This window comes from Python bivittatus, unplaced genomic scaffold (assembly GCF_059951505.1).
Source record: "Python bivittatus isolate LINGU-HERP-01145 unplaced genomic scaffold, Pbiv_v1 ctg000220_np1212, whole genome shotgun sequence".
NCBI classification, from domain to species: Eukaryota; Metazoa; Chordata; class Lepidosauria; order Squamata; family Pythonidae; genus Python; species Python bivittatus.
The window spans coordinates 41133967-41161542 of record NW_028277048.1 but is presented as its reverse complement, the minus strand read 5'-3'; the positions used below and the strand labels follow the sequence as shown (position 1 = coordinate 41161542).

Genomic DNA, 27576 nt, shown 5'->3' with positions numbered 1-27576 from the left:
CCAAATTATGTCATTCAGACCCTGACAGATTCTGCTGAAAATTCTCCACCCCTGAATAGGCTCTTCAGAGAAAGAGCAAACATTCTCAACTTGTATCCTGACTGCTTTACTTTCAATATAACAGGCAATTTACAGAACACATCTTTATTTATTTATTTAATTAATTTGGGTGCTGCCCAACTCCAACTGTCTCTGGGCAGCTCACAACACTAGAATAATATAAAAACAGCAAAATACAAAAAAAATAAACAGAGCAGTACAAAAGTAACTCCAAAATAATTATGAGAGGGCAATGCAAACAATAAAGCAAGTATAAAGCATCACAAACAGGGAAATCCCACCCACTACCCTAAGGTTTTCAAGGCCTTCCAGAACATCTTCAGGGTGGAGCTGCAGAGATCTCAGGATGGACCTCATTCCAGAGGGCAGGCACCACCACAGAGGAAGCACGCTTCCTGGCTCCAGAAAGATGACACTGTTTAATTGAGGGGATCTGGAGCATCTCCACCCACACCCTGCCAGGTGATACAGGACAGGCAGAAACCATGAGAGGCAGGTGGTCCTTCAGATAGCCAGGCCCTGTGCTATGTGGGCTTTATAGGTAATAGCTACTACCTTGAATTGCACCCAGAAGCCCACTGGCAACCAGTGCATCTTGCAGAGTAGGGGTGCCATGTGGGCACTACATTAACTTCACATTTTGTTAATTTAAAAAAATATTTTTAATGAAGTGTGTTTGGTGTCTTGCCAATGGATATTTTGTTTGCTCTGATAGTTTGGATGGGTGTGTAGTCACTCCAGTAGCGATTATGCTTACCTAAACGCAATCTAGAAATTTACCCGAATTCAGGAGACTGGATGAGAAGCTAATTTTTTGTTCCCGACCAGGCGTACGCGGCATCATCTTCTTTCCAAATGGGTGTAAACTTGAACCACAGCCTGAAAGTGCATTATAACATGTAAAGACGGATCACATGCTCTCCCTTTCTGAATAAGAAAGCAAGATGATGCGAACTGCTTTGAGGCGCGCAGGGCTCCAAGCCTCGCTCTCGGCAGCCACGCGCCACCTTGCCTCCGTCGCCCGGGCAGGGTCTCCTCCCAAGGGGCGGGGCTTGTGAACGCTCAACACAAGTTTGGGCGAGGCGGCCATAGAGAGTTCCGGGCCGGGACAGTCGCGGAAAGCAGCGTCAGAGCGTTATGGAGAGTGGTGGAGGCGCCTACGGAGCCGCTAAAGCGGGCGGCACGTTTGACCCGTGGCATTTCTTACAGCAGCCACAAGTCATTGCACGCATTTTGAGTGCGGTGAGTGGCTCACGTTGGCCCGGCGTAGTTCGAAATGGCAGTGGGTTCGAGTCTGCTGGAGACGGATTCGCTTCTTTTCTTTTCTCCCCCTCTCACGGGCACGCGTGGAATGGGTGCGGCTCACCTGCCCTCGGCTTGGGTGTGGACGAGGGTGCGTGAGGTGGCCGGAGTGCCGATAGGTTAGCTGTTCCGGGAGCAGCGAGGTGGGACCACTAGAGCGGCGTCTGCTTACTGTCCTATACCTGGGCTGTGACCGCTACCTCGAAGGGAAGTAGCCTGGGCAGGGCACGGCAGGGCAGGGCAGAGCAGTGCAGAGTCATGGGCGCTGTTAGAAGCGGAGGCCCCTGCTAGAACCTGGGCTGGAGGAACGGCCGGGCTGTTCGCAGGTGGGGGTTGTTGCTTTATTCCAGGGCAGGTGCTAGGAAAGTTTCCCTTCGGTGCCTCGCTTTTCCAGAAGCCCGGCGGCGGCGAGCCACTTTGGAAAGTAGCGGCCGATCGTTGATAAATTCTTGCCCTTTGCGTTGCCGAGCAGACGCGTGTGTCGTGACGCCCGCCTGGCAGGACTCCTTCAGGTCCTCAAGGAGGTGACGAAAGGTCGCTGCTTTGCTTCAGCTTGGGCAGTTCAGCCGGATAAAATCCCTCCGTTTGTATCGGGTGTTGTTTGTGAGGCAGCCTGGTCATATGGACGTCAGCTGACGGACCGCGGGCGGCGCGAGAGGGCTGGCCTCCTGGCCGTCTAGCGAGAGCAGGACCGGCACTTGAGCGCGATCGTGGCTCCGCGCTCCCCTGCTTTGAGCGCCCAGCCCTGCCTTGCAAAGAACGTGGCAGTCCGCTGCGCATGGGCAGCGACTGTGGATTTAGGAAAATGAAGTCCAGGTACCCATAGAAAGATAATGACCCAGTCAAGTCGAGCTCGACCCGTCCCTCTGGTTTTCTTAGCCAAAACAAGGAAGTGGTTCGTAGCTGTCTGTCGACTCTCCTATACTCTTACGTTCTTTTAGCCGCGAAGCCTGAGCGGGCGGCCTGAGATCCTGGGAAATAGGTAGTATTAGTTAAAGACTTAAGGCAATTTATTCTGTGGCTGAAAAAACTTTAAGAAGATCCTGTTATTTTCTTCAAAAAACTCTGCTGTGGCCACAGCGAGCCAGTGTCTCTGCACACACGCGCACAAAAAGTCTGCTCTGCTGATTTGGTTTGAGAAGCATCTGCTCGAAGGAAGAAGGGGCGTGCTTGGTTACTGCTTGTGGTTTGGGGCCCCATTTTGAATTCCATGGCTTTTTAACCTGGAAACTGTTTTAAGATAGACTTCCTTGTGTTTGTGGAGAGAAAGGTGAGAACATTTCCATGAACACTGAATGGGGAATAACCCGTCGGGCAGGGATATTGCTTGAATAGCAGAGCTACCTGATGACTGGGTTTTGTCATTGGACCAGGATCCTGTGTTTTGTTTTGTTTTTAATTCTTCTGTTACTTATTTTTCTTTCTAACAGTGCTTTATTTTATGATGACACTGTTAGCCCACCCAGGGCTTTTGGGGATTGGGCAGCGTGCATATGTTCCAGATTGGCTTCTTGCACTAGGGTAATGCTGTGCATGAGTCTTTTTGTCCAGAACTTGGTGGTGTCTGTTAGTAACTTGTTAAGTTGATGTGGTTAAAATATGCTTTCCTTGGGTTCCCCCATTGCCCTGGAAAGTGTTAGCACTGATGTTTTCCTTTTCCCTTTTACTATTTTGCAGGTGTTTGCACTCATTGTTTTCTCCTGCATCATCGGGGAAGGTTACACCAATACTCACCATTCCGATGATCTTTACTGCATCTTTAATCATAGCGAGGATGCCTGTCGTTATGGTATCGCCATTGGCGTGGTTGCCTTCCTGGCTTGTGTATTTTTCTTTATGGTCGACATCTACTTCCCGCAGATCAGCAGCGCCACTGATCGCAAGTACTTTGTTATGGGTGACTTAGCCTTCTCAGGTATGTTCCTCGGAGATGTGGTCTCAGGCAAGGCCCGAGGTAGAATAGCTGAGTTCTGTCCATGTTCTCCTTTTTTTCTCTTCCCTCACTTCTGGACTTGGGCAGCATTTTCCCCTTTGGCTCCTATTCCCTTGCATGTGGGTGTGTAATTGCTCGGATCTTTTGGACTGGTGCCCTCTAAGGTTTGCTTTGTGAGAATGCAAAGTGGCTTTAGGCAGATGACTGCAATCTGGGTGCTTCTTCATGTGGATAATGCTGAAGGATAAGAGACCATAGAACTGGAGCCTGTTCTCTGGTTTAAGCCTTTGTGTCTTATGCCCGGCATAAAAAGTCGGTATAGGTAGTCCTCACTTACTGACTGCAATTGGGACCAGCAACTCTGTCACTATGCGATGTGGTCATAAAGTGAAAAGTCACATGACCATGCCAACTTACAACATCAGTTCCAGCTGTGGTCATTAAGTGCAATGTCACATGATTGTGACTTGTGACTTCCTGCTGGCCTCTCCATTGATTTTGCTTTTCAGAAGCTGGCTGTGAAGGTTGCAGATAGCACACACATGATTGCGGGGCACTGCGACTGTCATAAATGTGCGTTGGTTGCCAAGTGCCTGAATTGCAATCATGTGACTATGGGGACACTGCAACTTCGAGGACTGGTTGTAAATCTCCTTTTTCAGCACTGTAGTAACTTCGAATGGTTGCTGAACGACCAGTTGGTAAGCAGGGACTACCTGTAGTTGCTTTACCAAGTTACAAGACAGTGATGCTTCCAAACTAAGGAAAACATTGGGCTCCTGGGCCTTGGTTAATTGTGAAACAAAACTTGAGTTAAATCTTGTTTTGTTGTTGCGAGTAGATGCCTATCTGACACAGCCTGATATCCTTATTGGGTAAAGGAAAGCCATTATAATGGTCTTAGCTACAGTAGAAAGTGCAGGCTGATCATACACACACTACAGCCTTTCCAGACATGAGTCCATCTAAACATCTTGGACTACAATTCTCATCAGTCTCTGCCATCATTGCCAGTGATCAAGGATTCTGGGATATCTTGTCCAAAGCATTTGAAGGGTATCAAGTTGCCTAATGCCTGTCACTGAGTTAGTATGAAGCCTGCCCATGGTTTAGGCCGTTGGTCACATGTGGCAATACTGACATGCACATCAAAAGAAGAATATTGGAATAGGTTTAATGTACTGTAGTCTTTCATAACTAGCTACAGTAAAATGTTACTTTCATGTTACTGTATCATATAATCTATAAGTATGTGGTGAAGTGCTCCCTTTTCTTCTGCCTAGCTGTTTGGACCTTTTTGTGGTTTATTGGATTCTGTGTGCTGACAAACCAGTGGGCATCAACAAAGCCTGAAGATGTACAAATTGGGGCTGATTCTGCCCGTGCATCAATTGCCTTCAGTTTCTTCTCCATTTTTTCATGGGTGAGTAGGAGCTTCTTCCTCTGTCTCAAAAAAACCGCAGAGATGAATGTGGTCAGCCTAGGCCAGTGTTCCTCAACCTTGGCAACTTTAAGATGAGTGGATTTCAACTCCCCATGGCTGGCTGGGGAATTCTAGAAGTTGAAGTCCACTCATCTTAAAGTTGCCAAGGTTGAGAAACACTGGCCTAGGGAGATCAAGCAGCTTAAAGACTTACTTTGCCCATACTGAGAACGGGATATGAAACTGATGATTCCTTTGCTATTTCATGAAGGAACTGAGCACAGAACTAGAGAATAAGTGATTCAAATCTCACTGTCATTAACATAACCTTCTAATTGTCTGAGGAATGGGGAAGTTATTCTGCTTTGCAGAAGGGCTGTAAAAACAACCCTTGTGGAAGGAATCCCAGAAATGCATCTGTGTGCCTTTTACAATAGAAGTGGCTTGGTGAGAGGTAACTTTTTCAGTTTGATGAACTGAAACTTAAGCAGCAGTGTGGCAAAATCAATTAATGTGATGGTGTATTCGCTGAACAGTGCTAAGATGACAGTTTTGCAGAAGGTACTTGCTTCTCGGCAAGCAGATCTTTATGGGCAGATTCCTGCTGTTCCTACCAATAACTGTTCCTCTCCATAGGGATTCCTGATTGCCTTTGCGCTTCAGCGTTACCGGATGGGCGTTCAAGATTTTGACCACAGTTACATCGACCCAGCTCCAGGTCCTGCACCCCCATACTCCAGCTATCCCAATGTCAGTCACGAGAGCTACCAGCAGCCACCTTTCACTCGCACTGCAGAGAACTCTGAGGGCTACCAGCCTCCACCTGTGTACTGATTGCTACTAACACTGTTCAAAGCAGCTGGCAGGGATAGCCATCCTAATGTAATGGATTCATTTATTGGGGTGGGAACTGTGTCTACTGTGAAATGTAAGGGTGCCACAACTAAGATTGCGTGTTGTGCATGTATATGTGTCGGGTTCTGGGATATTGTTTTTTTTTCCCCCAACTATTTCCAAAACTTGCTTCTTGCAGTAAATGCTGTTTCTTTTGAGGGCACAGAAAGCTTGCTTTCTGGCCTGTGTGTGACTTGCAAGGAATATTAATTGCTGAAGTGGTGTGGACTACCTGGTCTTCTTGCTGCTGCAGCTAACTCTGCTGCTTGCTGAAAATAGCTAGAGGCATTCTGCAGGAAAGGAAGACTGCACTTCTACTGTATATGCCCCAGAGGGATCCTTGCCACTGCTGTTCAAGTAGCAATCTGCCCAGTGCTGTTACACCTGTGCCTGGGTGTGCTTGCTTATTTCAACCATTCCAGGCCCTGAATGGGTCTGGTGCTCCTATGGTTCCGTGGTGCTGCGCTTCCAGACTGCGTAATACACGTGTAGCGCTTTCCTTATTCTATCATTTCAGCTGCTGATACCAAAGCCAATTAAAAGCGTTTGTAGATAAACCTTTAGACATACCGCATTAGTGATTCAATTAGATTTGCCTGTATCATACCCTTTCTTTGATTCAAAGTGGGAAGGACCTGGCTCCTTAAAGCCTGTGAGACCTGTATTAAGTGTTCTAATAGTGACCTACAGGTCCTCAATAATTTACTAAAGGAAGATAAACTCACATTTACAAAGCTTATTTTCCTAACCTTCCCTAAATCACTAACAAATATGAATGTGCATGAAATGGAAAATACATTGTTTCGAACCTGTAATGCCTTTGCATTCTAGAAGTTCAGAACTTTTGGACTGGCAGAAACAGTTAACTGCAATACCTGTTGTGTTTTGATCACAACAAAATTCGGAGGTTTTTTCTGGTGAATAGAGTAATAGGCATGTTGCCTTTCTTCCCCCACCCACTTGGCTTGGGCACTACCCCCATTTTTGAGTGCCCACTCTTCTTTCCTTCCTCTTAACCACAGCCAGTACCAAAGCACAGCATATCCCATTCCTCACTTGCCCTGATCTTCCCATATCTCACATCCCTTGCCCCAAGGCACAGCACATGCCACCCCTAATCTTCACAGTGCCTTCCCTTACCCACCACTCTTACCCCACCCCAAACCATCTGTGTTTTAGTCTGCACCTGGAACAAAACAGGCCCAAATACCCAAAATTAGTGTATTTCAGTTCAGGCATAGACCACCTAAAAATGGCTGTTCTGTGCACAGACTATTTTATACATCCCCATTAACAAGCCTTTCAGATAACAGCTTTTTTGTATCCATAGCCTGTGGCTGCTAGCACTGCTGTTTCTTAATTGCATGTTTTGGGAAACTTCAGGTATTCAAACGCTGCAATCTTTTGTCATAGTAGAAGCTGGATTATTTGCATCCCTTAGAATGTATGATGGATTTTGCTGTATCCTATAATTTTAGGGGAGAGGACAAATACTTTAATTCAGAGGGATTAATAGCTGGGCAAGAGTATATTGTCTGTAGAAAAACAGCAGTGGAGTTTTTAAACAGCATGAGCCCTTTTAGGTTAACCTTTATTGCCTGAGCTGTTTTTTGTCTGAAAGAACCTTCCAGTAGCTCACTGCTTGGGTTTATATTCCTTATGTAGCTTTTATGTGAAGACCATCTGTACTGTTTAAGAATAGCTAGGGTAAGATTACTGGCAGTTATTATTTTTAAGCTTCCCAGGGAAAACAGTCTTAGTACTTTCAGTTTTAATTCCTCCTCACTGAATGCCATACATATAGCCATTTCCCCACTAGTGACTTAGAGCATCACTTAATTATTATTAGGGCAATGTAATGCCTGTTATATCAACACAAAGTGGTTGGATAACTCTACAAGACATTTTAAGTCAGTAGTGAGGATCTTGTCATGCTGAACTTAAATATTCTTTAAGGTTAGCTGCATAGCTATCTGATACTAAGACCTTACACATAAAACTTAAAGTGATATTAATTTTATTTATTCAGTACATCATTAATTAAAATCAACACTTCAGTTACCATTGCAGAAGACAGTACCCCTTCTGCTCCTAAGAGAACAGAAGCAAAGTACTCTTGAGGACGTATTTTCAGTGCAAAAGGTTACATTTTCTCAAATAGGGGAAGTGCTGATATTCATCACAGCAGTAAAACCAAAATGCTACACAGTATACTAGAAAGTACATAAGGCAGGAATATATTATATAAACAATGACTGATATATTAGTAGCCAGTTTAATAAATTAGGAAAGCAAAAGTTGTAGAATAAAATAGATTTAAACTAATAATGCAATGTGTCAAGTCTCCATACAGAAAGATTAGGCAGTAATTAAAGGCCTCATACACTTTCTCCAACCCTTGCGATTGTTCTTTAAGTTAGCAAGCCTCAACAACTACCTTGTATATCCCAGATGTTTCAATACCGGCAGATACAGTACCAAATAAAGGTGTATTTTGTTCAGTTAGCATATTCAGTCTTTAAAGCCCAACAGCCTGCTTCATTGTCAACAAACTACCTACTGAATAGAGTACGGATTCCCCCTCCCCCCACAAAAACCGATTTCATGGATTTGGAGAATAACATTCCAGTTTCATAGTGCAGCCTGCCGTTAGTAAATGTTGCCTACTTTAGCTATTGCGGCCGTTTAAACTCTGAATTAAACTGTTTGGGGAAGTTTTGTGCAAACGGAAATGCCACTAACGACATTACAAAATCTTCCCTCTAGAGACTAAGGAACCACTGCATCAGTCTGCAGTTCTTAGCATAGAATATCCACATTCATAGCATGTTATAATGTCTTCAAGCCTTGTTGCTCCTCATAAAAACAACTCTTTCTGATGTATTGGAGGAACATTGATTTAACAACAAAAAGCTAGAAGGAAGGGCAGAAAAGGATTTCTCTTAAATCCATCCAGGAATTGGATCTCTTGCTTCCTTTGTTCAATTAGATGGACTCCATTGCGTGATCTGATGGGTAGCCAAGACTTTTCTGGAGACATTAATATCCAGCTGTTTATTCCCACCTGGTAGGTTCTCTTTGTTTTCAGATACCAACTGTTGTTGGTTCTTGAAATAGCAGACCCGGCAGACTGAGTGATATTTGTCTGCCCCTCCTATTACTTCCACCTAGTAGGATAAGGAGGAAATTTAAAAGTAAAACGTTTTGCTATTTTTGATCTATAACGGGCACACCTCTCACACAAGTAGATAGGAATCCTTTAAAGAAAGGGAGAGCTCTTATTGGAGTCTTACCTCTTTCTCTGTCCCCAGCCTTTTTGTATAAGAGGCTTCATGATAACACTCCATACAAACAGCGTTTAGTTTCACCACACTCTCTGCTAAGGGGACTAGCTGTAAGATGTTCCCAAAAGCCTGCAATGAAACCATGAGATACTTTGTAGATCTGAGGCATAAGCTATCCAGAAAATCCACTTAAGAATTTAAAGTAATTTACCTTCCGCTGAAACGTTCCATCAAGTGCTGCCACAATGACAGTCTTCCCTGCATTGGCCATTGTCTCACAAAATTCAACTATATCTGGAAACTAATTGGGAAAATTAAAAACACACCATTCCTTAGGACACCATCATTTTGTTATGAATAAAATTAGTGAAGTTCCTCCAAACAGCATAAGAATTCTGCTGCTGAAGATCTATTTAGTTCATCGTTCTGTTCCCACTGTTGCATCAGATGCCTCTAGGAAGCTCACAAGCAGGACAGGAGTATAACATAGCTTCCCACTGAACTTCCCCAGCAATTAATATTTGGAGATATACTTTCTCTAGTACTAAAGGTAATTGTATATAGTCATCCCCCATAAACAGCTCTAATCTTCTTTTAAATAAGTATTTCCTTTATTTGTTGCAATTCTATCATTCAGCTTAATTTCTAGGTTTTACAATTCAAAAGAATGAACTTGCACACTAATACATTATCCCCCCATTGACCTTTTTTCCTACCTAAAGAGGGCCAAATTGTATACATCTGAGGGGTGTGTCTGTCCTTTTTTAACCCCGTGTTGCTCTTTTTGAGATGAATTAATCAAAATTCTATTCCCAAGTCTGATTGCACTTTCAATTTGTTTAAAGAGTATGCTATTAAAAGCATTTACATGGTATTCATAACACAATCTTACGGATTTGCTAAGAACCAAATCCTACTGAGTTTAGTGGGGCTTACCCTCCAGGCTAAGCAGGCATAGGACTGTATTTTAACTATTCACATTTAAAATTAAGTCAAGAGGATATAAGGATCTATCATATCGTCACTGTTGCTCAGTGTGTGTTCTCAGAAGTAATCTCAATGAACAAAATGGGTCTTACCCTACATAAGTAAAAAATTCAAACTTCTATTAAGTGTGGAAACAATTATCAGTACATGACAGTTCATTTAAACATTCAGGTAATATAAAAACTTACAAACTGGCCTTCATCAATGCCAATCACAGTGGAAGTGAGAGCCTCCTGCTGTACATCTTTGAGGTAACAAGCTGACATGGCCTCCATGGTGTATCTATGCAGAAAAATAAGTATCTGTTGCAGGTAAAAACCTATTTAAGGGTAACTATTTCCAAATGTCAAAACCTGCAGATTCGCTTTAAGACGGTCAGCAGTTCTTTGAATTCTAAAGACCATGTATTAGCAAGCATTTTGGTGAAGACAGTTTCAAATAAAAGGCGTAGAAAAATGGTTTACCTCCTTGAAATTGTCTATTTATATAGAAAATAGGTAATGATATTTTGGGTAAAAATATTTTAAAGTTTGACGTTCTGAAGGGCTCAACCAATATGATGAATTAGGGGATCACAATTTTAGTTCATTTAACTTTCAAAAGAACAGAAGTTATAGAAAGAAGCTATATTCAGCTGACTGAACCATAAAGTTTGGGATGATTTTTCTCACAAGGATTTCATGATGAAAACAACTGCACACATACGGGCCCTGGGCTATTAGCTAGCATTTAACTAACAAAAGCTTTTAGATTGTTCTTGCAATCTTGTTCCTTCTCCCTAAAGTGACAGGTCCCATTTCATATTTGTTTGCATTTGTAGAGAAATATTGAGATGTGCATAGAACAGTTTAATTTATAAGTACAATGAAATAGTTACAAATCACTGCCCAAGATTGGGAAAGTTACTATATAAGGAAGTGAAGTTGCCTTATTTTTGTGAGGCAAAAAGTCTTTTCTATCCACAGGTGTTAGTAATTTCATATGCTTGTCTATTATAATCTGTAAATTCCTTTTCTGATTCACTAAAAGTTCATATTATGCTGAGATATATAGGAAGCTTCGCTCTACAGGTTTTAAGGCCAGAGTGTCAGATATATTGCATGCTGAGATAGCACTAAGTGCAGTTTCTTGAAGATGATAAACAAAATCCAGAAGTAGTCAATGATATTACAAGACATACATGAACCCTGCTTTCCTGAACAACTAAAAAAGCACATTACTGTAAAATGTTTTCCTCAAATGGTAAACTATTATTTTACATTGCCCTTGGTATGTTTTCACCTGTCATGTGTGGAGACTCCATTGATGCAATAGCGTGTGTCTTTAGCATACTTGACTAGTAGACATTTATACTGTGCAATTTGAAATCGACGGACTCGGCGCATTAGTTCAGTGCTACAAAACAAGAATTAAGTTTCTGTTGTGACAAATGCTATTCAGAAAAAGCTAAAAGTACTCTTAACAAAAAGTAAAATCATTTTTATTCTATCATGGATTAAAGCCTCTTGTTCTACACAAAGTGCTCAAGTCTGATAATCTGGATCATATAGCTTCAAGGTAACTGAGCATCTAAGCCCTCAAATAATACATTCCCCCAAGATATCAAAGCTATGCCATTTCCAATTTAGATACTGTATCAGAAATAGAAGTTAATTTATGGCCCTACTTATTCCAGCCTTCTCCAGTTTGATATTGGAATTATATTAAAGCTTAAACTCCTAGAATTCTTAGCCAAAAAATTCAAAGAATAAGACAGTGCTACTCTTGTATGTATTGTAATACATGTGTCACATATTATCTCAGCCATACATTTAATTCTCAGTCTACTGAGCCAAGGAGAAGCATGGGCCTAGCTGAATATACTGTAACCAGGCTGGCAGATAAGGCCCACCCAGCAATTTCTCTCCCTTGAAGATCCCATCTTCTTTTCCAGCCATCTTAGAGCAGCATGCCAGAGTTAAGCATCTAGCTACCAGTGCAAACTATTTTTTAAATACCTTCAAATTCATACCTTTTTCCAGAAAACATGGGTCCAAATATGACCTGCGATAAGAGGAAAAACATTGAGTAGTCTGTTGACAGACTAACTTCTCACATCCCACATGAACTCCTCTCCCTAACTTCAAAACTCTCCACTCCTTAACTATAATATCATTTCAGACTCTTAAAGTGGATCGTCCTCTCACATACCTGTATCTGGCCGCGGGCCTTGTGCGGGGATTCTGGTCGCGCACCCGGTATCATCAGGCAATTCATAATTTCAAGCGCGTCCCGCCGACTGCTCTGTTCCAGAGTGGAATTCCCAGAACGCGGCTTTTTCAGGCGCGCGCGCGCCGCTTTTGTCTTCCAGAGCAACTGGCCAATCGGAACGGTTCCCGCCAGTCAGCAGATCATGAAAAAAGAACTTCTCGGCGTCTTGGCCAATCACTGGCAAGGCGGGAAATTTTTTCTTTTCTTTGAAAGTACTCATCGACATTCCTGCTAGAAGGCCTATAAGTGAATTTCCAGCATGCTCTGCAAAGCAAGCAAGGAGGGAAGGGAAGGGAAGGAGGACATATCGGAACTTGCCTGTCTATTGCTGTTAATGTTCTGTTTGCTTTTCAGGCTGAGCGTCTTCTTGCTTATGTTGCAACATCTTTTGCTATAAGGGATCTTTTCTGTCGCAAGGCAATGGAAGGTAAAAAAACCCAAACCAAATTATTCATTCAGCCTCCCCAGCCTGTTGTCTAAATGTTAACTTGAGATTACAACTGCTTTTGTCACAAAATTTTGAGACCGCTATCTTGAGGAAGGCTGTCAGTATGGGACATGATACTTACACCTACTTCTTTAGGAATTGAGGATTCAGAGATGGAGCTTCAGGAAATTCAGTGTCACAGCACTAAACTGGAAAGAATTAACTGGGAGAAAGATATCAATTATGCCTGCAGCTGAAATAATAAAAGTACAGTATAATGAATTGAATTATCACAATTATAAATGCCAAACATACATTTTGTATATACTGAGTACATTAAATCTCTCATGAGAGAAATAAGTGGAAAAGTAGAATTGGATCTGCACTTTGTACTTGGCCTGTTGCCAGAATGGGCCACTCACCACTCCCTGAGTGCAGGAATGGATGCCATTGCCCGTCTCTCACTTCCCCCACCCCCCGCCTGCAAATGCACCCTGTGCTCATGTCTTCCAGCTTTGACTCAAAACTGCTGTTTTTCCAGCCTGAGCCATCTTAAGCCCTTCGGGATGGGTGGTCTCTGGTGCTTCGTTCTGTTCTAGGAGCACCCCCAGTTCCAAGGGGCTGCAGGGCCTGGCACACCCTCTCTCTTCCGGCAGCTGGTCACTGCCCTGGGCAGCCAGTTCACACTGGGCTGCTGGACTGCACTGTTCTCTGCTGGTCAGCCGTTGCTGTTTCTTTACGATCCTGAGGTTGAGTCAATGAACCATCCTCAACCCTGAAGCTCTTGCTCCATTCAAGCCTTACATCTCCCAATGAGTACCCTTTTGGTTTAAATGAAGCAAATTCCTCTTGTTTTCCCTACCCACCATACTGCAAAAATTCCCTACTCTTCCCTTTATTTTAACACATTTAAGTTGCATCTAGGAACAGCACTAATTTGTTTCTATGAAACTGAACTATCAGTTCTTCCTTGATAACAGTACAAAATTTCTATGGACCTAAAGAGAAAGGTAGAAATGAAAGAACAACCTGTTCCCTATTGCTTTGATTACAGGTAGTCCTTGGGTTACAACCACTTGTTCAGCGACCATTCAGAGTTCGATGGCGCTAAACGAGGGGGACTTATGACCCTGCAGTCATGTGATTGTGATCTGGGCGCTTGGTGCCTGGTTCATGATTATGACATTGCAGGGAGCTCCGGTCATGTGATTGCAATTTCTGACGTTCCCTGCTGGCTTCCCACAAGCAAGTCAATGGGGAAGCCAGCAGGAAGTCAGAAGTCACTCCTGCTCCTGCCACATTTTTGTCTGCCCGCACTCCATAGCACCTGCCTGCAGAACCCCCCTGCCCCCCGCGGCACCCACACACCCTCTCCATACTTCATAGCACCTGCCTGTGGCATCCATACACCCACCTGCGCTGCATAGCGCCTCCCCACGGTACCCCCCTGCCCACCTGTAGCTTACCCACAGCTCTCGCCCACCAGCCTGCTTGCCTGGAACTCCTGCCTCTTCCCACTTAACAACCCATGCAATCCTGGGATTACAATGGCAACAGGGACTGCTGGGATTGCCATCATTAAGCGATGCTGTCATGTGATGTGCTTTATGACCACATTGCTTAGTGATGGAAATCCCAGGCCCAATTGCCGTCATAACTCAGGACTACCAGTATTACATTACAGGAGCTGTTATGGTACCATAATGGAAAAGAAAGAAAGAGTATGTGTTAGAGTCAAGAGAGATACTATGGGAAGGAGGTGTGAAGGCGTTCATGCATACAAACATCTGCAAAAGCAAAGGAAAGGCACTGGGACTAGTGAGGAGGGCATAACCCCAAAAGGGAAAAGGCAGACACTAATAGACTGGTTCACACAGAAGCCAGTCAGCAAGGCTTGCCTTCCCTGCATAGACGAGCAGGAACAGTGGAATGACCATCAGGTCTTGTGGTGGCCAAGGTCTGGATGGAACACCAGCCTGGCTGTTCCACCAACCCACTGCAATCCCGAAGTTGTTTCTACCCATCCCACCAGATCAAGCAGAATGGGCATGCTCCAGGTCCCCCCAGTGAAATAGCGCCATCTTGCAGGAACCAGGCCATCCGAATCTCTAGGGGAGAGGCTGTTTCACAGGGCAGGCATAGCAACCAGGTGCCTTTCCAAATAGCTCTTATAATGATTGTTGGTCTTGCAGCAGAAGGAGTGGGGGACTGCAGCCAGTACTGATGTCTGTAGGCATCTGTGATGAAATATGTATCACAAGGTAAACTCTACCTTACATTCTCACATAAAAAGTTGCAGTGCAAGGATGCATCGGTAGAGTTTGTGTCATGATGCCATGATACATGTTTCATCTTGGTATCACTGTGGTTAGGAATGGATGCCTATGCCGATCTGAATTGCTTGCTGACCCTTGCCACTCTAGCAACTCTTTCAAGGTGCATTGCAGCCTGGGCACAGCAAGTAAGAGTGAAATAAACAAGGATTCTGACTATACAGCCTCAGGCTGCTACTTGGATGTTTCATTTAGCTCGTGGGCTTCCTAACTGCCTTGAAAAGGAAGTTCTCAGAGATACCTTCTAAACCAAAGCACTATAGGTTGTGGTGAGGGTCATAGTTATCTCATAGTTATCCTGAGTTCAGGAGTCAGGAGCTGAATAAAGGGAGAGTTCCCATTTTGCAGTATCAAATACAGCGTAACTGGCTCAGAAATAAATTAACTCACTTCTCAAACACTGCCAGTGCTGTAGGATTGCAGAGGCCAGGAACTGCTGAGGGATTGCAGAGGCCAGGATTGCAGAATCCTCAGGTTAAAGCACACTATGGAGCAAGTACTTTCAGACTGAAACAGTAATAGAAAATCTGACTTTTTTTCCTCTTCCTATTTAACTTCAGTGCTTCCTGTTTAGCTGGTGAAATGTTTGTTTTTAGCTACATGATTTTTGCATATAGCCATTTGTTAATTTTTGGCTCACCATAATAGGTAAACCTACCAATTCCAATTCACGACTCACATTTACATCCCACTTAGCACAAGGTTGTTTTGCTAACTATTTTTAAGGACATGTCCTCATGACATTTCCTCTGTCTTATTCTGAACCTGCTGTGGAGTTGGTTTAGCTGTTCTGCTGCTAAAATGGTGTTCCCCTTCTTCTCCTAACACAAGTCTTGCCATGCAAACAATATTTAATACCCCAGTGATGAAGCTGGTGAATGCAGTCAGAGGAAGAGATCAGCCTAGCTCCTATTGGCTCCTTCACTCTGTCCAGTGGCTGACCACTGTCTTCTATGGCCATAGAGGATCAAACAAAATTGATTAAGAAAATGGATTTTAAGATTAAGAAAAAAATAAAAGTTTTGGGTATCACTGTGACAAATATGAATTGTATGTTATTTCAAAGTAATTATGTTAAGACATGGAATGAAGTTTAAAAAGACATGCTAAGATGGGAGAAATTATGGTTGTCATTATTGAGGAGAATTTCTGTGATAAAAATGAATGTTTTGCCTAGAATGATGTTTTTATTTCAGACAATACTAGTTTTGACAACTGATGCACCATTTAAACAGTGGCAGAAGAATATATCTAAATTTGTATGGCAAGGGAAAAAAACGTGAATTAAATATAAGGTATTACAAGATGCAAAGGAAAAAGGAGGATTGGGTTTACCTGATTTGAAATTGTATTTTGCAGCTTGCTGTTTGGTTTGGATGAAAGAGTGGGTGTTCCTGATAAACAGAAGGCTTTTGGAGTTAGAAGGACATGACATGAAATTTGGGTGGCACGGATATTTGTCATACGATAAAGTCAAGGTTAATGTGGATTTTAAAAATCATTATGCTGCATTAGACGTGCCATATTGAGAATATGGAATAGATACAAATCCAGGTTGTGCCTGAAGACACCTTTATGGCTCTCAGCACAAAAAGCATTTTATAGATGAAGAGTAATAGGCAAACATAAATGGTTAACATATGATGAGATACTAGAATTCTTTCAGGGGGAATACAAAATAAAATGAAGAGGACAACTGATGGCAGAGGTATATAGTTGTCAATGGTTTTCCTATTTACAATTATCAGAAAGATTCAAAGTAGACAAAAGAATTTATGGTATTGAATATTCTAAGACTGACTTTGAAATGGAATTGTGTACAAATGACGAACATGTGATTGCTAAAATGTATAAACTTTTATTGAAATTTGAAACAGAAGAAGAAGTAAAATAGTGTATGATAAAGTGGGCTAAACATTTTGGTTACAATATACAGATGGAACAATGCAAAAATATGTGGTTGAAAGGATTGAAATTTACACTATGTTATAATAAAAGAGAATTTTTATAAAATGATGTACCGTTGGTATATGACACCAGAAAAAATATCTAGAGTGTATAAAGATACTTTATGTTCGAAATGTGAACAAGAAGGATCATTTTATCGTGCTTGGTGGACATGTAAAAAAGCTAGAAGATTTTTGATTCAAATGCATACATTGGTTCGACTGAAACCAGAACTTTTCCTCTTGGACTGATGGATAAACAGTTGGAAAAAAGCCACGGAACTCTGTTTTTATATATGATAACCTCAGCCAGATTATTATACGCACAAAGGTGGAAAGATTTGGCAATACTTACAACAAGGAATGGTTGGTGAAGATGACAGAATTTGCTGAGATGGTCAAATTGACCTGTTCAATTAGAGAAAAGACAATATCTATGTTTATTACTGACTGGAAATCCCTTATAGACTTTTTGTGTAAAACAGAAAAAAATGAACATGATCTATGGTTTTGATATAGATAGGATAGATTATAGAAAGAAGAGAGTCACAATGTAACTTTAGAAAAAGAGGTAAATCTATACTTGTACTTACTGTAAAGAAAATTGTAAATTTTAAAATTTAAAATAATTGTAAAGCTGTAAAGAAGATTGGAAGCCACTTTATATCTTTTTTATTTCTTTACTATTTTTCTTCTACCTTTTTCTTTTCTTTTTTTCTTTTTGCACTTTAGTTTCTCTTTAATTTCTTCCTTTTTTTTCCTTCTTACTCTATTTTAGTTTGTATTAATTTTTACTCTTGTTTTTAAAACTTTCAATAAAATTATATTAAAATAATAATAATATGATTTAAGCAAGGGAATATGATTTCAAATTACATACCAAAAATTTGGAATCTGTCATTATATGAAAAACTACATTCATCATAGGGCATAGCAGAAAAGATTAGACTTTTATGATGGAAAAATGGTGCTACAATTTATGGCCATCTATTGATAGAATGGAAAGAATGATCAAAACTCAGCTTATTTTATTTATTCATTATTTCAGTTTCGAGGCTCCCCTACTCCTCAGAGACTCAGTGAGGGGCACGAAATGGAGAAATATGCAATTCTGTACGTGCAATTCCTGTGGTCTTTTAATCTTAGTGACCCATCTGTCTTTAGGGCAAGGATGTGGTAACCCATATCTGAAAATTCCCAAGGCACAGAGGAATTAGCCTGTAATTTCCCCTTCCTTTTGGTGCCCTTTCCTGATGGTGGAGATACATAAAATGACCCTTCCCTGGATGTTATCTCTTTATGATACCAGACTTCCTAGTTTTGTATACTGTCCCTTATAGGCATATTGTCTCTTTGTGATAGCAAGATGTCACCCGACAGTCATTCATGATAATAACCTAAATTTGCACTGGTATGACGCGCAAAGTCATAAAGAGGCTCCTAACCAATCATGGTCCTTCCTTTTGACTCTGTTTTCTTAAACTCAGTGTATAAAAACCCAATTTCTTTTGTGTTCGGTGTGCCTCTTTTGACAGAGGTAGCCCCTTTACTGATGCACAACAATAAAGGAAACATCTAAAGGTTTCTTGTGTCCGGCAAAGTTATTGGCAGTCGTCTCTGGGCAAGAACCCCGTTTTGGGTCCAACACAGGGCTTAGAATTTAAACATTTTAAAGAAAACGACATATATCAAAGAAAAAGAATACAGTTGATCAGAAGACAGAACCAAAAATCAAAGGAGCTCAACCACCATCTTAGCCCAAGGTCTGGGAGAACAACCAGGTTTTTAAGAATTTGCAGAAATTCAAATGGCTGAAAGCAGTAGGCTCTCTGGAGAATATCATTCCACAGGGCTGGAGACATCACTGAGAGAGCTTGCTTCCTGGTTCCTGCGAGGTTTATGTGATCAAATTTCAATGCTGTGTTTAAACATTGAGCTGTTTTCTACAGTACATGTATGATATGCTTTTGTCCTTTTTTTCTTTCCTTTCCTTCCTTTTCCCTGTTTATTTTTCTTTCTCCTTTACATCATTGTTTTTTTAATTTCTGTATATTAAAGCAAATACATGAAAATAACTTTGCAGGTTGAATAAAGTGCTTTGAGTATGTAAATGTTCTGCCTGTATTAATAACTTGTGGGTGCAATCAAAACTAAAAGTAGATCTATGCTAAATTTTAAAAAAAACTTTTCTAAAGCAGCTTTTATTTTAAGAAGTTGATTAGCCCTCTCAGCTTATCTAGGCTTAAAAGCACTGTTAAATTTTAGCCTATTTGCCAATGACTCATTTTCAGCATACCTATTCTTATGAAGGCAAGGGAGAACAATTTGCATACAAGACACACAGAGATCAGCAGGTTAAGACAAACTAGACAAACTGGAGTGGGGGAGGGATAACATTGCCTGGCTAAGAAAATGTCTTCCCCCAAATTTGTGCACTTGAATATTGCAGCAGCAGGAAGGCAGTGAGCTGAGTTTACTCAGTCTCTCAGTTCTACAGTGAACATGACAACGAATACTGTAAACAATTGCTCTCTGTGCCTATATGAGCAATGAGTACAGCTCCCTGGTCAGGAATTGCTGACGTATCTTGGAGAGCAGCTGGAGGGGCACAGGCCAAGGAGGAACACCTGATCCGGTCTGCACTTTTTGTCAGAGGCTATATTGGATCACATGTTCTGCTCACTTTGTTCACCCTGAGTGCAGGGTTATCAGGAGAAGAAACATAGCCCCTTCTTAGCCATTGCTATGGGAAAGTGGCAGGAAATGACAAAGGAGGTATGGCTGTAGTGCTTGTGCATGTATGATTGTGGAAGAGGGGGAAGAGAGATTTTCAGAGTTTGTTTTGCATGGGTGTATTTTACAGTCGCAAAAAAAAGATTTGGGAGTTTCCAGAATGGGGAGAGGAGAGGATCAACATATTCTGCTCTGGAAGAGAGGCTAAGAAATGATTCACCCCAGGGGACTTACCCATCTGCTTGAAAGTTTAGTTTCCTCACTACCTGAGACTGTTCTTGGGCCCTGCCACAAAGATTACACCCAGCACAAAAGTGAAGCCCTGAAGGTTTACCAGCTCCTTCTTTGTGGTGAGAAAGAGTCTGCAATGCAACTGCCCTTGCAGCATAAAGAGCTTCTGTGGCTACTCTTCAGGGCTTCTTAGGAGATCAGCCCATGCTGCCTCCTCCTCCTACTCTTGGCTCTCCTGCAATATACTGCCAGTTTTGTACCCAGGTTCAGAGAAGAGGCAAGAGGGGGAGAAAGGGGACTTGCTCAGCTGAATATTCAGATCAATATTATTAGTCTTAAGGCTAAGAGAATTCTGGGGAATAAATGGCATGTGAGTGGAAGGGTGCATATTACTCTCATGCACACATAAGCGCTCATAAAATGTTAAATTTAAGGTTAACTTAATTAACCCTAGGCAAATAAATCAGCAAGGCAGAGAGCCAGTTTGGTCTAGTGGTTAAGGCAGCAGGCTAGAATCCAGGAGACGGTGAGTTCTAGTGCCACCTTAGACATGAAAGCCGGCTGGGTGACTTTGGGCCAGTCCCTCTCTCTCAGCTCACAATGTCAGGCTCAGCAACAACCCAGTTGGTCAATTCCTGTTGCAATCAATGGATCAACTCTCAGCTGATCCGAAAAAAGCAGACCTTGCGCCTGCGGGAAAATGTTAGGAAGAAAAAAATACCAGCAAGGCATTTTGCATGCAGGTGGAAGGATCCACAGGGGCAACAATTCATACAGGCATCCTCTTGCCTCTCTCTCAAAGGGAGCTACCCTCTTTTTCTTAGCTGAAGTTAGTAACATTTCAAGGCTATTCCCATACTTACCTACCCACAGCTAGTAACTTATCTGCAAGTATTTCTGAAATTGTCCCCATTCTGTATTGAGGATGCCGTTGCATTTGTACAAGTTTCCCTCTTTTCTTCCCATGCAGGAGCTGGAGACTCAGTATTCCCCTAGCAGGTGGTCTCCACGGCTGGATAAGGATGCTGTGATTGAGGCGCACATAAAAGCAGTGACTGAAGGTATGGGCTATCCAAGAGCCAGAATAATGGGGTGAGCGGACAGACTGCCGTTCTATAGACCACCCAGTACCTCTGGAGGCTGGCTTTATTGCCAAAATATACTAGAGGGCCTGAGTCTGTTCCAGCAAAACAGGCAACATGAATGCTTTTATGAACACAGAATTACATTGCCAGGATTAGTCATGTCATGGCAGGTGTATCCTTGCTTTGTAAACTCTGAATTTATTTGTTTGTTTATCAAATTTGCATGCTGCTGCAGTTACAGGACTCTTGGTTGTTCACAAGACAAAGAAATATAATAAAACAAAGCAGCATAAAAATAAGGCAAAGAAAGCCCAAAACACAACAGCTGGAGACAAGGCCCCCAAAGCCCTCCAGAAAAGCTCAGCCTTCAGCTTTTTTCCAGAAGGTGGAAAATGTTGAAATAAATTGGTGGGTATGGCATTTCTAATGAGTAGGCCATATAAATCGATAGACTACCCACCCCCTGATATGGAAACAAAAACACTCTGGGAAGAGCTGGACAAGACTGGGAAAAAAAATCCTCCAATAAAAAGGAGACCTCCTTCCTTTGGAGCTATATCAAGAGGGAAAGCCCTCTGATTTCCCAGGAAACAAACAGAATGGCATGCAGTTGTGACTCTCTAGATGCCATGACATCTGGAACTTCTTAGGAGGGTAGCTCAAATATGTTTTGGAAGGATGGTTGCTGCATTTCTTGGTGTTTTCTTCCAATGCTCTGCAGGTACTCAAAATGCCCAAGCATTCACCCAAACTCTGCTGAATGTCCCCTATGGCTCCGGTGAGGGAGAGAAACTGGATGTGTATCTTCCTAAAAAACATGTTGAAAGTAAGAGTACAAGGGGGTCTCTGAAAGGAGTAGGATAGGGAAATAGGAAAATGGAGGGTTTAAAAATCTAACTGGCTGGATAAGTATGGAAATAGCCTTGAAGAATGTAGCTGTTAGATAAACCTCAGCCCTGAAAGGGAGACTGGAGTGAAGAAGAAACTCAAGATTGCCCCGTCTTGCTTCTTTTGGTATAAGAGGTAGGAGAGAGACACTCTGTCAGGCTTTCAAGATTCTCTTATTACTGCTTATACCCTGCAAAACTAGAGGTCTTAAAAGTCCTTGTGGTGTCGATTTCCTGACCTTGTCTACCTCCAAGGGCTGATACTATGTCTGAAAGACAAGATGAACAAAGAAAGGGAGGGATGGTATATTTGGGGAAAGTTATAGCAGATGGTGCCTTTGGTAACTTGTTATCCCATTTCAGCCTTTCCTCTGGTCCTCTACATTCATGGTGGCTACTGGCAAAGCTTGAGGTGAGTTGTGTTGGAGGCTGCTGTGGTCCATGTCTTCTGACTGCTGGACCTCAGTGGGTGGCACCCTGGTTAGGAGAACCACTTTTTTGACCAATGTGCTGCCTGGCCTGAGGAGTGATGAAGATGGAGGGCATTCACTGGTATAAACAACTAACATTTTTCTTTCTGTCTAGCAAAGATGTTTCTGGCTTTGCTGCACACCCTCTAGTGAACCAAGGCATTGCCTTGGCTGCAATTGGCTATGATGTGGCTCCAAAAGGTACGTTATGGTGGTGCAGGCATTTTTCCCACCCTGCTCTCCTCCGACTAACCATGATATTGTGCTGTTTGCCCAGGCCAGCTGGAGGTGATGGTCGAGCAGGTGCGGCGTAGTGTGGCTTTTGCAGTTCAGCAATACACAGGGATCAGGTAGGAAGGCCTGTGAAAGTTGCATGGGCAATAAACACGCAGCCTTGAGAAAGAGAAGCTTGGGGTCCACTGATAACCTGCACTGCACTGCACAAGTCCAGAACCAAGCTTAGTAGATTTTGAGTGCCAATTTTCCCCTCTCTGTCCCAGTCGGCACCTCTCCTCTGCTCATTGTAACCATGCCTCCTTTACTTGTAGCGGTGTCTACCTGCTTGGACACTCAGCAGGAGCCCACCTGGCAGCCATGGTGCTCTCCACAGATTGGGCAAAGTTTGGTGTTGAGCCAGACATCAAAGGTATTGTTTGGAAGAAATTCATCCCATTTTCTCTCTTTTTTTGTCTCATAGTTTCCTCAGTTTCTCTTGCTTGGACATCATGCACTTCTGGGATGTCAGACCAAACTGGAATCCGTTTAAAACAGTGTGGATTTTTATTTTTCACCCTAGGTGCCTTTTTGGTGAGTGGCATTTATGACTTGGAGCCCATCACACACACCTATGTTAATGATCTACTACGGATGAGCTGGTAAGGAACACTCCTAGAATAAGACTGTTTAATTTGGGCAGAACAGAAAAACTACAGTGGGTTTCTTGCAATTTCCAATTCTTCAGGTTGACTTCCAGCAGGAAGTGTTAATTACATACAGATGAAGAGGTAGCTCTGCAGTGTTTATATAATCCAGCACAATAGCCCTTTAACTTCCTGGGTGATCTGTACAGGGAGAGACAAGTATAAGTCAAATAATTTAAATCTCTGATTAGTTGAATATCTTTGATTTAGAATTTTTCTCTCCATTGCCTTCTGTACGCTCTAGGTATGTGTGCATATATAACTTGCTTCTTTGCTTCTTGTCTCCTCCATTTGCATACCTTTTCAGCCTATATGCATGAATACCATATCCCAAACACACTGTACACATTCCCACATCAAGATTTTCTGAATTCATGGACTTAGTTCTCTCATTTGCATCTAGTGGGATAAGTGCATTCAAAATAGAGTTACACGTAGAAAGGACTACTTTTTTTGCCTCCTTCACAGGCCTGCCCATCTGTCAAAGTCTGCCTCCTTTTCAGCACCGCACTATCTCAACCGTGTGTTTTCTTTCTTCAGTGCAGTGGCCCGACAGAATAGCCCTTTGTGGTGTGTGCCAAAGGTGAAAGGTAACAAAGCTTGTCAGATACTCATTGCAGTAGCCCAGCACGACTCACCTGAGTTCCGCAGACAGTCTCAGGAGCATTGTCAGGTATATTGACTACAAACAAGCATCCATTTGGAATGTAGAGAATCAATGACCAGAGAAAGTAGTTAAGAAAAAAATCTGTGTATGCCCTTTGATACAGAAGCATCCAAGTGTTTTGATCCTTCGGAAATATTTCACATGGGTTTAACCAAGTATAAATGGTATTGCATCCTCTTCAGCCAGTCCTTTTGAGAGGCATAACTAATAATTTTAACTGCTTTTATTCAGTTTTTAATTGTTTTGTTTTTTAGCAAACGTGAATGCCCAGTGTGAAATAGTAGGGGGTAAATCAAAGTAGTAATAGTGCATGTGCATGTAAAATGTGTACTTGTATATATCCAGAAGACTAAAAATGCATATTTGGACCAGGTTTTTTTTGTTTGTTTGGAGAGAAGTGCCCAAGTTGTTGTCAAGCAGGTCCCTTACATTGTGCCACTTCAACTTCCCCAAGAAGACAAATAGATCTGAATGTATTGGCCTCACCCACATCACAGAGGTTTTTTGTTGTTGGTTTTTGTTTTTCCAAATACATAGTTTCCTATCCTGAGATCTGCCCACTCTGCATTGTTATTGTTGCTGTTATTTTGATTTATGTTCTGCCTTTCTACTTGTTGGGTACTTAGGGCAAAAGCACTTGTAACTACCATGATGAGAGCAGCTTTGTTAACATTCCTGTTGCTTCACCACAGGCTCTTCGTACAGCAGGTTGGAGGGTCTCCTTGCTAGACCTTGGAGACACAGATCACTTTGATGTCATTGAGAAGCTCTCCCAGGAGAACTATCTCCTCACACAGGTATAGTGGTTAAGAGATTGGCAGTAAAAATGACAGCATTTGGGAATAGGTTGGATTGAGCCTGTATTATAAACTATGCCTCAGGCAGGGCGTGACATTTTGGAGCTCAGTAAGCAATTTGTCACTCACAGAGAATTGTGGTTTCTGTATGCCCCTTTGAAACCAATTAAAATTATGGATAGATCCAGCCTTTCAAGGATTGAAGAAATGGGCCAACCTAGAAGCAGGCTAGAAATGGGATAAGCAGGGAAGTTTCCACACAACACCCAAGAATGAGCACTACAGACCTACAACAGGATCCCATCTTACTAGGTAACATAATACATACTTATTCCTGTGTGAGGCGGATGTGGCTGATCACATGGGCTTTTTCTGTCCACATCTGTCCCATTGCAGTGGAAAGCTAATTAGGAAGCCAAAATACATTTAGTTGGCCATTTTCATCAATATGGGTTAGGCACACATCTCCAAATTACAGCCTGACCTTCTGCTGTTTGGAGTTTGTCAAGTCCATTTTGTAAAACACAGCAAAGAAGCTGATATTCACAGGCCCATTGCAAGCACACATTGACTCAGTGATGTGACAAGTGGTTCAATGGGAACTCATCACTCCTGCAGGAAGAAAATAATTACATCTATGCTTATTCCTTGATGTTCCAGGTGATTTTGAACATGATTTCAAGTGGCTGAAGCCAGGAGAGGAACAAAGCTATCTGCCTGCTGTCCCCTTCTCCACTGCCTTTCCATCATGCTCTTTTAGGTCAAACAAGGAGTGAGCTTCCTGCCCCTTTCCTTTCTCAGCTGCAGATGTATTGAGACCAGAGATCTGCCCCTGGAACTGTGAAACAGCCCTCCTCTGCTCCCACACTGTGACATCTATTATGGCATGAGAGATGAGAACATTAAATAAAACCATAGCCAATTGCATCTTTATCGTAGCTGTAAATCACCTGGCACACAGGATGCAGCCTGGAAATGAATCTGTGAGATTCAGGCAAGATAAAATTGCTGCATAAATTACCACTTTTCTTTATTTCACTTTAGTCTCAAACTGCAGGTGAGTTTTCTTCCCTTTGAACAGCAATTGCATATTTGATGTTCTGGGAGTGCATATAAAGCCGTCTTATTCAGAGTAGTAAAACTATGGTATTAGCTCAGTGGTATCTGTTCTGATTTGCAGTGGCTCCCTGTACATGTGGAGGCTATATATGTCTTCATAAAAAGGGGAAAGAATCATTTGGGCCATTTTCCTCCTACCTCAAAGCAATTTTTGTTGGAAAATTACTGTGGCTAATTTCCAGTTTAGTTTGCACCCAGCACAATCTTAGTTAATCCCTACATCTAGATCAGAGCAAGGACACAGCCACTCAAGTCAGCTAGCAAAAATATACTTGATGTCTATGTATTAAACATTAGCAAAGATCAGGAAGAGTTAACTGGCAAAAATGGGATCAAAAGGGAGAGAGAAAAACAACAACAAGCAAGAATTTATATTTACAGTTGGACCGCTAAACTGCAGCTCAGGGTGTGCTTACCAGAGAACAATGGAACTGTAAGAAAAAAACTAATACATTGCATAGAATTAGCCTGGACAGTGGGCTTATGATGTATTTTTCTTTAAATATCACTTATATTTTTGCTGTATATTGTGCTCACTCTCCTTGGCAAATCATGTAATCTGAATAAAAGTAAAATATTGCTTTAACTTTATTATAAAAAGATCCATGTTATTCTTTATGGGTCCTCATGATTTGTATATGGGTTCCACCTGAGAGCATTGTCAAAGCACAGATCACAGCTGTCTGCAAAGAATGAACCACAATAATCACAGTTCTAATTCTTTTTCATCCTACTATAGCCGCATTTTTCTGCCATTCTTGCCTAAAAATAATTGGATGGGAGATTTTTAAAACTCACTCTGTTCAGATGGATGTGATCTGTTTTAATGGTACTTTCAGATGGATCCTATGTACATTGGAAGAATTCAAAAGGATCTGCATCTTGAATCCACTGCCTCTCTGCCAAAAACCAACCAACCTACCTACCTACCTTCCTCTCTCTTTCTTGTAAAAATGTGGTTCTGGGAAGATTTATGCCATAGACCTGTTGTTATGGGTACCTTTGTACAAATAGATGTGATCTGTGTTTGATGGCAATTTCAGGTGGATCCCACTTGATTCTTGGGATCTTGAGGATCCACCTGAATCTGGCATTCACCAAGATCCTTTTTAGAGCATTGCCAAGGGGGAAAAAATCTTTAAATTCATCTGTGTTTATAGATAATATAAGAAATGATTCCTATCCTGTTCAATAAGTGTTAAAAAGACTCCCTCCAAGTGAACTCAACTCATAGTGCCTAGGGGACCAGCAAGTAATTTTCTGGGCCACAATACAGTATGAAAGCGATTTATGATTGACTTCTTGATTGTCTTTTTCAACTTCTTAGGCTAGCCTACAAGCAGGGGATTTCCTGGTCTAATAATTAACCATACCCAATCCTGGTTAACTTTTTACTCAGATTAGTCAAGGTCAGCAAGGTGCTGCCATCTACCGCAGCTTCACAGCCGTTACCCAGACCAGTGCTGAGTAACAGACCTAAAAAAATGTTCGTATTTAAGGGGCCACAAAAATCCTCCCTCTTATTGCTGCAAAAAACAGAAAGCGGTCTCCCTCTGAACGATATTAATTGCAATGTACAGTATAGATTGTTTCCTTGGAGCTCTGCCATTGCTGCACCACATACAAAAGAGTGGAGTTTTTTAGTCTGAAATGCCAACTTGGAGACCTTATTTTGTTTTACCTTTATTGTACAACAAATCAGTAAGGTTCTGCAGGGGCATTTTTAAAAGGTGCTGTTGAGATACAAGTGCTTTCAACTGTAGAACAAAGGTCGCTTGCGGTAATTACGATCGTAAGAAGAACTACGCTTCCCAGCATGCTCAGCGCC

At 42.0% G+C, this 27576-nt stretch overlaps 3 protein-coding genes across 6 annotated transcripts; 2 read left to right on the top strand and 1 right to left on the bottom strand.

Annotated features, from left to right (window-relative positions):
- The first annotated feature begins 1134 nt into the window (after positions 1-1134).
- On the top strand, positions 1135-5834 carry SYNGR2 (synaptogyrin 2). The gene is made up of 4 exons (XM_007428505.4): positions 1135-1302; positions 3040-3277; positions 4579-4718; positions 5355-5834. The coding sequence occupies exons 1-4, from the start codon at positions 1198-1200 to the stop codon at positions 5550-5552; spliced, it is 681 nt and encodes a 226-aa protein (XP_007428567.1). The 5' UTR covers positions 1135-1197; the 3' UTR covers positions 5553-5834.
- Positions 5835-7612: 1778 nt separating this feature from the next.
- TK1 (thymidine kinase 1) lies at positions 7613-12282 on the bottom strand. The gene is made up of 7 exons (XM_007428506.4): positions 12074-12282; positions 11895-11926; positions 11165-11278; positions 10072-10165; positions 9108-9197; positions 8906-9025; positions 7613-8779 (listed from the first exon to the last, which is right to left on the bottom strand). Exons 1-7 carry the CDS (start codon positions 12137-12139, stop codon positions 8594-8596), a joined length of 702 nt encoding a protein of 233 aa, XP_007428568.1. The 5' UTR covers positions 12140-12282; the 3' UTR covers positions 7613-8593.
- A 142-nt stretch (positions 12283-12424) lies between these two features.
- On the top strand, positions 12425-27508 carry AFMID (arylformamidase). Of its 4 annotated transcripts, none has more exons than XM_007428504.3 (11): positions 12569-19614; positions 20774-20864; positions 21610-21714; positions 22139-22187; positions 22361-22446; positions 22523-22595; positions 22794-22891; positions 23042-23120; positions 23706-23838; positions 24525-24629; positions 25290-27508. In XM_007428504.3, the coding sequence occupies exons 1-11, from the start codon at positions 19585-19587 to the stop codon at positions 25317-25319; spliced, it is 879 nt and encodes a 292-aa protein (XP_007428566.1). In that variant the 5' UTR covers positions 12569-19584; the 3' UTR covers positions 25320-27508. The 4 variants fall into 4 exon arrangements, with proteins under 4 accessions (XP_087994541.1, XP_007428566.1, XP_025022602.1 ...); XM_025166834.2 differs by having other exon boundaries at positions 23634-23838; XM_088138415.1 differs by lacking the exon at positions 12569-19614 and adding an exon at positions 12425-12560 and having other exon boundaries at positions 20774-21714; positions 23634-23838.
- Positions 27509-27576: the final 68 nt, after the last annotated feature.